Here is a 12021-nt window from a genome sequence, read left to right as displayed (position 1 = left end):
AAGGACCTCCATAAGAACATTAGTTTTAACCTACCCAGTTGGGAGGTGTAGGTTGAAGACCTCTGTAGCTCATCTGATCACTACAGCAAATGATGCACTCTACTTCATGGCTAAACCAGAAGGGGTGAATAATCCCGTGTCTGTGGAGGTATCCAGGCTACTGGCATACTGTAGCTTTTTGTATCAGTTTTCCTCAACATATTGTGGGGCAAATGTGTCCTCGTCATCACCAAAGTTAGACTTTGGTCTGAATCTGAGCCGAAAATGTTATGTAGTGTCTGCATGCAACTGTGTGGTAAAAGCAGTGTGTCAGATTAAGAAGTTGGAAAGCACTATAGGTAGAAGATCCCCTTCCGACCCCTGCATCTAAGTTAAAGGGACTAGTGCAGATTGTGGCGCCGTAACACAAGTCAGCACCGAAACCGGTGCAGAACTCGAAGAAGGTTCAAAGGACACAGAGGGTGACCCCTCTGCTGGTAGCTCCACTGGAGGCCCTTGAGGATCCAAGGGGCCCAGAGACACACCAGAACAAAAGGGAAGCGTGCTAACAATGGTGTGCATAACAGTATCCCTAAAGGCCTCGATTTGCTGTGACAACAAGGATGGTCCCGGAGAGGTGAGGTGCAGCAAGACCAGACTCCGAATCGAATTAGAGCCTAACTGGTCTGTAAGATCGATATAAACCATCTGGTGTTCTAAATTAAAAGGTCTACAAAACCTGAGGGACAGCTTTGCTGTACTCACCTGTAAAATCTGTCAAGGTTATTCAGCACTTAATGAGATTACAAGATGTGTGTATGTTTTTTTTTTTTTCACACAATACCCGTTCCAAGGAGACTGTCAATTATAACATAAGATTAAGAATTTACGTAGAAGTCATAGGGTGGAAAATGAAAGGTACTGAAATATATAAGTGAAGATAAATGCTATAAGAATTAAGCCATGTGCAACTGCAGTTTATGGTTTTTCAGATTTTTTTAAGGCAATTTAACTGAAAAGTAAAAAATTGTAAGCAGTGTTCCTTGGGGCGGCAACATTTAGGACTGTGTGGCACAACATGGTGAGATATGTTATGAGTGCCCTTCCAGAAACTACAGCTTTTTAGTGAATTTATGTGAAAACTCTGTTGAGAAATACACCAGCTCATCCCATTTTATCATCAGATTTTCAGGGAGAACTCACATGAACTCTCATGGAGGAGGCTGATCTGGTGCCATTTGCCCACACAAATGCAATCTGGGCAATGCACTTATGTCTCAAAACTTTTAAGGCTCACCAGAAACCATATCATTTTACACATGCAAAGACAGTACAATTACGAGCTTGTAAAATATGTATACATTTTTACCTTATATCATACCTCTCAATCCTGCCATGTACATCCTTCAAAGCAGGCACATTCAGCTTATGTGCATAAGCAATAAAACGCACAAGGCACAATAAAGAATGCAGAGCACACTACAATGTAGTCATCAAGATACAAACAAAAACACAAACGTGCAAATGAGTAAGATGAAAATAAGAAAAATTACACAGGAAACAACCTTTTCAATCAAGTTGGATTCCTTATTTACAAGCTGAGTGAGTTTTTGCAGATTTGCATCTCCTGCATCTTGAGCAACTGGAGAAGAGCCTACAACATAAAGATGAGAAACATACAAAGAGAGGAAAAGGTTTGAAGAAAGAATTCAAAGCTTTTGGCACAGCTGGCGTGAGAGAAAGCAAAAGTAAACTGGAAAGTTGTGCACCATAAAAACGTTACACAACAGAGCAGATAACCTACCTGCTTAAAAGCCAAACTAGGCACTCACATGAACCGTTTACAACATATATCCAATGATGAGATGTAACATGGGCAGCAAAAGCATAAGTTACTACCTCTCGCCCAGAGCACCATCTCAGCACTCTCCCTCAAGACCCGCAAACCAACGCCCTGGAACGGGAAAGCAGTCGGACCGTTCTGGCAATCTGCTCCCTCCAGAAAGTGCCTGAAGCAGATCATTTTGAGCATGGTTGGAATATCTCTGACATTGCAAACAGAGTGGTGAAAAAAGCATAAGCCTTATGTTCCAAGCACCATGACTGCTTGCCATTTTAGAAGTCTTTGGTCTTGGAAGTAGTCTACGCTTATCATGCATCTAGCAGGGCAAGTGTAGACTTTTAAAGGCAGTGGGTAAAATGGCTGTTGCACTTCTATTGCCAAAAGCTTATTTTGTCTAAAATGTGACTCAATAGTTCACGTTCTGGGGTGGTTGTCTTAATCTTTCAACCACCTGCTGATTCAGAAACCATTTGCAATTTCTTGTCACCAGGTTTCTATGTCAGCACCGGAGGCGAGAATTATGCATTTCTTAAATCTTTTATTCTCTCAATAGCCAAACAAACTTAACATCATATCAAACCTAAAGGACTACGTGTTTTCTCTCCAGATTAGACATTATCAGCCGCTTACCTAATCAGGGCCCAAAAGTTCCAATATAAGAATCCTAAAAAAAAAAAACACTTCCTCTTTCTTTGCTGCTCAGCAGCGGCATAAGTTGTGTTCTTGGCAATTGCTATATTGCTAGGGGTAAGAACGTGAATTATTACTCGGAGTGGGTGGTAGACCACCACAACTATAATGGGCCTGATTTAGAGTTTGGCGGATGGGTCACTCTGTCACACATGTGAAGGATATCCCGGCTGCTGTATTGCAAGTGCCTTTGGACGTGAGGCACTTCTAATACAGTGGACAGAATATCTGTCACCTTTGTGACAGAGTAACCTATCTGCCGAACTCCAAATCAGGGCCAAAGTCACCAATAATCTCTTAGGTCAAGGCAAAGGTTTCAGTAATTAAAACCTGACTTCAAACCCTGGTACTTATGGCACGTAGCAGATAGGCTTAACTCATCGAAAATGTGTAAAGCATTTAGAAGTACCAAAACAGTTATAAAGTTGAAAACAAAACACAATAAAAATCTCAGTCCAATTTAGAAAAATAAAAGTACAATTTAACACACCAAAATGACAATAAGGGCAATCAGAGATATTATTTTTTAAAGTTTTAGTAAAAATAGCGCTAAGGAGGACTAATCTATGGAAGAAGTAGACAATGACCCAGGCGCAATATCAGGCCGACTGCAGTTGAGCTCAGGTCGGATACACCAAGCATGTTCGTCCAGGTCAGAGAGTTTACCTTCTGACTTAGGGCCTGATTTAGATCTTGCCAGACGGGTTACTCCATCACAACGGTGACTGATTTCCCGTCAGCTGAAATATAAATCCAATAGGACATAATAGGATTGATATTTCAGCAGATGGGATATCTGTCATCGTTGCAATATAGTAACCGTCTGTCAAGAGCTAAATCAGATCCTTAGTTATTTTTTATGGAGCTCAAAATCCTCTAGCGGGGCAAGCCTGAAGCTTTATCCATCGAACCTGTATTGAAATTGGACACCTTTGCCGTGAGGTTGCACTGTAGGCTCTGGAGGTGTTGGAAGCCTCGACATTTTCAAAGTTCCAACTCTTTAGAGTTTGTGGAGAAACTTCTCTGGGTTACTTCTAAGTTTCCTTGGATCTCAGGGACCACACTTAGGGGCCACCAGCAAGCTCCAATCCAGGTAAGTTAGTAGTAGTCAACAGGCTACTTGAGGGAAAAAAGTAAATTTCACCTTGGTTTGTCCATATAGCCACACAGGAGGTCAGTCAATTGAACCTTTGAATCCACTTCTGTGCCCTGGGTATAAGAGGGAGCAGGTCCAGACTTTAAGGGCTCCTCTTGGGTCACGGACAGCAGGTCTAGCCTCCTTCTGATCTTTCATAGGTCCCGGAAGAAGTCTCAGGAAGGTGCTTTATTTATGGTTGACACTAGCTAGTGGATGGGGGTAACTCCTGGCACCTCCATAACCAAGGGGGTAAAAGATTGCAGAGCAACACTACCCACGTTTTTAGCAGTTTGTGTTTGCCCTACTGCAAACAATCCCACAGTGCACCTTGTTCCTAAAATCCAAGATCTGGAAACCCTTTCTCCCTTGTGAAGGGTCTGAATGCCCGCCCAGAGAGGTGTCCGGGAAAATGAGTAGCATCCTTCTTTGTGGACATTCAGAAATGATTCTAGGGGTAGTTACTTCCCACTGGGTTTGGAGACAGCCTGGCTGGAAGAGTAAAGGTTTGCCGTCCCCAGGTCTCACCTGACATTTTCGTCTGAAAGGGCAGGCCCTTTACAATTTAATGAAGTTTCTGGTCTTGCTGCAAGGGGAATACTTTCCCTAAATGTTTATTAAAAAATTTGAATTCACCATTTGAAGTGGATATTAAAAATAGCGTTGAATCATTTTTCAAGCTGGTCTCAAACCTTAAATAGCACAATAGTTTAATCTGTGCACTAGTTTCTCATAGGAAAGTCAGAGCCTTCCACAGTGAAAATAATTTTTGGGGACTTGTCACTTCAGAGACGCAACATTACATTTCTACATGTCCCACTTTCAAATACCACGCACCCTACATTGTGGGCTGCAAGACCTACACAGGGGTGTAAACTGCAGACGTCAGGCCACAATGGTAGGGCTGAAGCCATGGTTGCTTGTGACACACTAGTGGATGGCACAATAAGTGCTGCAATCCACAACATTCCAACCATGCGTGTAGTTTCTACACCATATACTATGGCTTTAGAGGAGACTTTAATAAGAAAATCCTGGATTAGCCAATTTTTACATGGTTTATGGGTCAGAGCACATACACTGGGCACTGGACAGTAGTGTCCCAGTCTGCAGATTCTAAATAACAGCAATAAAATGTAGTGAACATTGGGAATGACCATGAAAAAGGGACAGTTTCTCAAACTACAGGGGATATCTTATATGCACTGTACCGATATGGAACCTTGTCTTAGATGGGAAGTTATGTTTGCATGCTAAACTTCGTCTTTTCTCAGGTTTACTGCAGGCATCATATCACGAACATGGTCAGCCGAATGTGCCTGACCCTCCAGCAATTAGCATGCCCGCCTGATCGAGGTTATGTGGATGGTGCGTCATTCAGCCACCATTCGTCCTAATCAATGGCCAGGAAGTGGAGACTTGGATGCAGGTCGTAGTGGGCAGTCTCTGCTTTTGTGCATGGTGTGGTTTCTCACCAGCCCACCAGGGGGTGCTGTAGAGAGCAGTGCTCTATTTAGCAGCTTTTTATTCTGGGCAATGGGGAGCCCACATTACAACTGCTGCTACCAGGCCCCTGTTCTACTTGTTCTACTCATAACTGGTGGTTAAGCAACAAGCAAACATCTACAGGTTGCTGCTTTCGGCAGGATTTGACAGGTGGGTATAGGTTTCCAGCTGTCCTAAAAAACCTAAGGGCGTTGGTGCAGGAGTTCCCACTTGGACCTTTCAAGTAGACTTCCTGAGCTTGGCCTATATTTTAGCCTTTTAAGGAGTAATCTGAATATTACTCTGATCTCAATGGAAGAGTCTTGTAAAGGCGATCTCTAGAAGGACCATCTTACAGGAACAATGTTTCTTCTCTCCCAGTGAAGAACTCATGGATGCTTTGAATTCCTCGCTACAAAGCTCAGCCCTAGACTCCCTGAGAAGACAAATCAGTCTGTCTGGGATGCAGCCCAGTCACAGGTCCACTGCTGGGGAAAGGTCCTGGGCATCATATGCTGAAAGAACACCAGGACACTCAAGAAGTGCATATGGCAAAGAGTAAACAGGCTTCAGGAGTCCATTCAGACCCCTTTGAGTGCCTAACAGTGATTTGGTTAAGGAAACGTGGCGCAATCCTGCCCTGAACCTTTTGTTGCAGGAAAAAAAACTCCTTTGTCAGACCCCCAATGCGACAGAAGGTCCTAATGAGGACTTTAGCGAGGATCAGGGACCCACTCAACCCAGGTGTCTGTATGCTGAGGCCAAACATCCAAGGCTAGAGGATAGGGACCCAGTAGGTCCAGCAGATAATAGTATCTCATACATGCTGGAACCCAAATACATCTATTACCCCACTCCTCGGAGTGGACTCCATATGGAAATGTAGCCCAACATGAGGGCAATAAACTGAGAAAATATCTTGACAAAAAGGTGAGAGGTCGCCTCAGAGTTCAATGAACCAGACCCTCTGTAGAATGTAAGTTATAAATAAACCCCAAAACTGATGGGAAGATGGCCAGTTTCTTGACCAAATTCGTAAAGGACCCTAAAAAAAGAATTGACTGATCTTGGAAGGCTTACCGAGCCAAGCTTCTAAACATAGCATTCCTGTTAACAAAATCCTTGATAGGGCCGAAGACGTGAGAGAGACCGGCAATTCTGCGACTGAATCTGGTTTAGAAAATAATATTGGTAGCTCAATTGTTTGATTTGCGTGGAATGCAGAAACTGCTTTAGGAAGGAATTTAGAGTTTGTTCTAAGTACTAATTTGTCTGGACGGAGTGAGCGCTTGAAGTTTGCTTATTCCCCTTAGAGATGTGATAGCTACTAAGACTGCTACTTTCCATGTGAGGAACTGTAAATCACATGAATGTAGTGACTCAAAAGGTGGACCCATGAGTCTGGGGAACAATATTGAGGTTCCAACTGTTTCTGGTGGGATAGAGGTTGGAAGGGCTCTTTTAGTGCTTCCATAAATGCTTTGATTACTGGGATTTTGAACAGTGATATATGTTGCCTGTTTTGCATGTATCCAGCAACTGCGACTAAGGGTAATATAAGAGAGGTAAATGTCAGGCCTGCTTGTTGTAAATGAAATAGATAACAAACAATATCTTGCACTGTTGGAGAAAGTGGTTGGATTTGTTTGGCTAAGCAGTAATGGATAAACCTCTTCCATTTGTGGTTTAAATCTGTTTATTAAGCTTTGCAAATATAACATTAGCCACCAACTACATCCGGAGGGCAGTGGGGAGAATCGTTATAGTGATAGTCAAGAGAAGGCATAGTAGAGATTTGTAGCGAGTGGAAAGGAAGAAAGGTAAGAGAGAGAGCTCTGTAGCTAATGGGAGCAATTGTTCCAGGAGGGGAAGTAGGTCAGCAAGTTAAATTTGCCTCGGTGAAGTGTGTCTATCCATCTTAGGGGGTGAACAAGTGAGTCGGAGTACACGTAAGTATCTCGGGCAAGTGAGTTCAGTAAATTATATAGTGGAGCCCATGTTTTGTCGAAATTGTGGAGTTTATGCATGACGCTTGCCCTTTCTCCATGCCAGCCACTTCCCACAGCTTATATAGCCATTCCTGCCTAGTTGGGCCCTCATCCATTCCCCATTTAGAAAGCAACACCTGTTTGGCAGCCCCTAGTGCCAGGGTAATGGCGTTTCCCCGGCACGACCTGAGAAGGTAGGTTAAGGCGTTTGGGAGTCCCAGGAGTGTGTAGCTAGGGAATCTGGGTATATCTGTATTATAAGTGTTATTTATATCGGGTAATATTGAATCCCAGAAGGGTTGTATCTTCAGACAGTGCCACAAAACATGTGAGAGTGCGCCCACCTGGCTACACTGGTGTCAACAATGGTTGTCCGCCACGGGCTTCCGGCATGCTACCCTAGCTGGAGTATAGTACCAGTAGTGTGCTATTTTGGGAAACATTTCTTTCCCAGCGGTGCTGCAGGAAGAAGCTCTAGCTCTATATATTATGCCTTGCCATTCTTTTGGGGAGAATTCGCACTCACATTCAGATTTCCATCCATGCTGCTCAAGGTACTTAACTCGCTGTCTGGGTGTAAGGCGAAAGAAATATATATTTGAAAGCAGACATTTGTCCGATTGTCGAGTTATAAACCATTTCTCAAATTTTGTTAGTGGGCGGCTTGCATGTGGACGAATATGGGCTTGCGTGACCCAATGCCGCAAGGCAAGGTATTGTAAGTAGGCTTCTCTAGGTAAGCCATAGTCAGAAGAGAGTTGGGGAAAATCCATTATGCCTGCTAGGTCAAAGAGGTCGCCAATGCTCTTGCAGTTAGCTTCCTGCCATTTGATGTAGCTATTTCATTCCCTAGCCAGGGGGAATTGCGGATTACCTATAAAGAAGGTCAGTGGATTTGTTGGGGTAGGTATATACAAAAGGAGGTAAGGTTAATATCAGTCGCAAAGAATTCTTACGAATATATACAGTTGTAAAAGGAGCACAAACACTTTGCTAAAACTGCCCTCACCCACAACAAGTTGTGGCATGCTTCATCATAGGGCTGCTACTAAACGCCTCTGCTCAAACCAACCCTTTTTTTTTATTTATTTTTTTAGATCTGTCTAGGGAATCTAGGAATAAAAATATTATGAAGATATCTCCTAGTCAGTTTTAATCACTTTCTGTCTGCACTTTTGTAGGATCCTTTTCTTTTCCTGTTATCTTTGTGTTTGTATTGTCTACCCCTCCCTATTACTCCGCCTCTAGCGTTGGTTTGCGCAGAGGCGTTTAGTAGCAGCCCTATGATAAAGCATGCCACATCTTGTTGTGGGTGAAGGCAGTTTTAACAAAATGTTTGTGCTCCTTTCACAACTGTATATATGTGTAAAAATTCTTTGCTAATCACAAATGGGGCCGCTCCCAGCTGGATGTCCTAGATGCTACAGTTTCTTATAATGTGAGTGCAGGCATCTCATAAAAAGTGAAGGACTGTTCTCACACACCACCTGGTGTCATGCTTCATCATTGACCAGTCCTCGCCCTCTAAAAACTTGGTTTGGTAGAGGGCGGGCATACACCTGACGACAGGGATGCACTTCTAAACTAAGTGGGGGCCCTTACATACAGAAAGTGAGTTAAAAGGCCATTATAGATGTCAAATTAGTTTTAATATGGCTGGCATCTATATGGTATTTAAAATAAGTGATCGGTGTATTGGGGATTCTATTGTCCCCCCACCGAATTCAATGTGATCAACATGTTTCTGCCTTGTGGCCCAGTAGGGTCTGCGGCATTCATCAGGACCTAGAGGAAAAAATGGCGGGCTCCACTCTTACCAGAATATGGTGAAAGAGTTCCCTCTGTGTGGGGTGAAAACTCACACTCCACTGAAATACGGCTTGAATCTAAAGCCTAGAAGAGAAAACAAATATTAAACAACCTATAGTAAAAAGTAGCCTCTATGTACAAAGTGTAAAGGACTTACAGTCAGCCAAATGCGTCAAACAGTATCGTGAATAGCTATAAGTGCAACAATCGTGTCAGTCAAAGGTGCACTTTATAGTTATATGGAGATAATTGTCTCCACAATGCTTACCCTAATGCTTGGACAAGGTGCCCCATAGGAGGGTAAGTGCAGCGGACCCCTTTGGTCGAGCTATAAATAACGAGGAGAATAAGAAGAAATAGCACCAAATGATTTACCATGGTGAGTAAATCCATGTGAATACAGCCAAGAGGTTCAATGGTACCTCAGGGTAAAGAGGGGTTTCTGGTGTTAATGAAAAAACAAAACATACTAATCATACATTCACACCCTTACTGTTCCGTGGTGTGTCCTCCACGTTTTCACCTACATGTGCTCTCCTTCCCTCCTCGTGATAAATGAGTGGAGCAAATGCCGGCTATTTATAATGCCTGCGGCTGATAATTGGTGTTGTTACGGGGTTTAATTGGCCTTAGGTGTCTGCCGTGATGTCCGGATCCGGTGTCACAAACTGGCGGTGTCGATAAACCCACTGGTATGCCTGACCTGCCTGAGGGGCTGATGGCGATCGTATGCCTTAATAAGGACATCCGGCGAACTGCCCAGAGACTGCCTGTTTGTCCGAGTTATGGAAGGCGGGCTGGCTGGGTGGAGTGTGATTCCAGCTCCTGCTCTGGGTGCCGGTGTGGGTGCCCGGCGCAGCGCGTGCACATAGATGGTGTGTTTTTGCAATGCGCATGCGCCCGGGACACTTGGAATTAGAGCATGTGCAGTCGGGACAAAGCGCCGTCCAGGAGTTCGATATCAAAAATAGGAGAAATGGTATCTCCTCCTACATTCCGTGTGGTATTGCCTCTGAGCTAAGCGGTACAGCTAATACCCAGTATGAAACATAATCAAGCTGGAGAGCCTGGTGCTACGAATGGTGTATAGAAATTTGAGGAGCCGCTTGGTAAGGTGGCTCTAATACAACCTAAGCTGTGCAGTGCAGTTATATATGGTCGTATATACACTGATGCATAGTGCGACAAAAAGGAGTTTTAAACGGTCGGTATTATTAGGTGGACAATGAGTGGCTCTAATATAATCTATGCTGTGCAGGTATATATGGTCGTATATACACTATTGTGTATAAGCGAACCAGGATGGTGCGGGGGTGGGTATTCTCTGTTGAACATACACATTGCTTTGCTGCAGTGTTAACAGGTCACATTATGACCATGACAAAGCTAGCAAAACCTGCACTCTTGCTTTTTAGATACCATAGACCCAGGCGTTTTAGGGGTGTGCCAGGAATGGAAAAATGAGTTTTAAAAAAAAAAAGGTTTTGGGGAAAAGCGCATAGGTGGTAGGTACATAACTGTCTAATGACTATGTCATTTGTCCAGTAGACATGCAACATGCCATACGAGTTCTGATAAGCTGGAAGAGAAAGTGTGCTATCTATGGAGCAAGTTGTATCCAAGGAATCTCATCATTGAGTCCTTTCCTCCAGGATTGAAGTCGGTAAACCCACCTCTGTTCTCGGATATGGAGTGGTTTGGTCAGATCGGTTTTATGCTTTCTCATGACTCCTAGAACCACCCACCTCAGGACAGTATCTTTGTGGTCATGTGCTAAGAAGTGTCTTGTCAGTTTTGTGTTTGTTTTTTTACATCGTATCGTACTACGATGTTCATTAATGCGGATCTTAATCTTCCTAGTGGTCATACCCACATACATCAGGCTACAGGGGCAAATGAGAAGGTACACCACATTTTCGGTGTTACAGTTGCTGAAGTTATTCAGTCTCCAGGGGCCGTGTGGTTCCTAGCTCTCTGAGTGTTCCAGGGGGTCATTTGGTCTTCCCTATTTCTGGGGGGTCCTTAGCGTGTACCAGCTCATCTCGCAAGTTTTTACTTCTCTTGTAAGCGAAAGGTGGAGGTTCCCAATGTCTGTCAGCACCATCCAGGATATGCCAGTTTTTCCCTTATGATTTTTTGTACCGTGTTGGAAGTTGGTGTGTATGTTGTCACACACACTATTCTGTCAGGTTTCTCCTTCTTGATGTTCTCTAATAGGGCTTTGCGGTTGTTATTCCTGGCTCGCTTTTTATCATTTTCCTGGGGTAATGCCGGTCCAGTAGTTTGTTCTCAAGGTCATTGGCCAAGCTCTCAGTCTCTGAGCAGTTTCTGCATACCTGCAGAAATTGTCCCACTGGTAAGTTGTTACGTAGGGCTTTTGGATGGTAACTTTCATATAGCAAGAGACTGTTCTTGTCTGTTGGTTTGTTGTGTACCTTTGTGCTGATTCCCTCTGCAGTCATGCTGATGTCGAGATCCAAGAAAATTGCATGGTCTTTGCTAATTGAGTGAGTGAATATCAGGTGTTGGTCTTTACTGTTGACCCATTCCACAAACTGTCTCGCTGTGTCTTCATTCCCTCGCCAAACAATAAAAACGTCGTCAATGTACCGTTTCCATGTTCTCAGGTGTTCCGTGAATGGGTTGTTTACATGAAATATATGATCCTCTTCGAACTGGTGTACGTATACAGTGACAGGAAATTGTGGTCCGGGTACCCATGGGGGGATTTCGTTGACATTTCGATTTAACTTGACGGCAAAGAGCGGTCATTTAAACCTCAGCCATGCAGATCTTCCTCAGGGCAGGGGGTGGGACGGGGCGACCCTCATCAACCGCGTTAGATGCCCGAAGCGTCCAGGGGGTGAGGCATCAGCTATATTCCGTATATGACCTCATTCGTAGTTGTGAATCATCATTTATTGAGGTTGTGGTGGGAATGGCATCAGTACCCGCAATAATGTCGCGCCGAGTGGGCACAGGCAGCGGATCTGGTTGCTAAATTGTTTAGGGCCACAGCCTAATGAATAGAGCTTGTGGTGCTTCAAAAAACCAGCTTCCTCACTCCAAGACAGTCGCAGCCAAACTTTATC

The 12021-nt window shown here is 43.9% G+C and overlaps 1 protein-coding gene across 1 annotated transcript in view; it reads right to left on the bottom strand.

Moving 5' to 3' along the window:
* MTX3 (metaxin 3) overlaps positions 1 to 12021 on the bottom strand; it is a 168859-nt gene that overhangs the window by 18551 nt on the left and 138287 nt on the right. The window contains exon 8 of the mRNA XM_085632246.1: positions 1545 to 1633. Within this exon, the coding sequence (XP_085488372.1) occupies positions 1545 to 1633 (89 nt within the window). The remainder of the gene's footprint in view (positions 1 to 1544; positions 1634 to 12021) is intronic.

The sequence above is a fragment of the Triturus cristatus genome, chromosome 2_1, assembly GCF_964204655.1.
Source record: "Triturus cristatus chromosome 2_1, aTriCri1.1, whole genome shotgun sequence".
Classification (NCBI taxonomy): domain Eukaryota; kingdom Metazoa; phylum Chordata; class Amphibia; order Caudata; family Salamandridae; genus Triturus; species Triturus cristatus.
The sequence above is the reverse complement of the archived record's forward strand: the minus strand, read 5'-3'. Positions and strand labels throughout refer to the sequence as shown.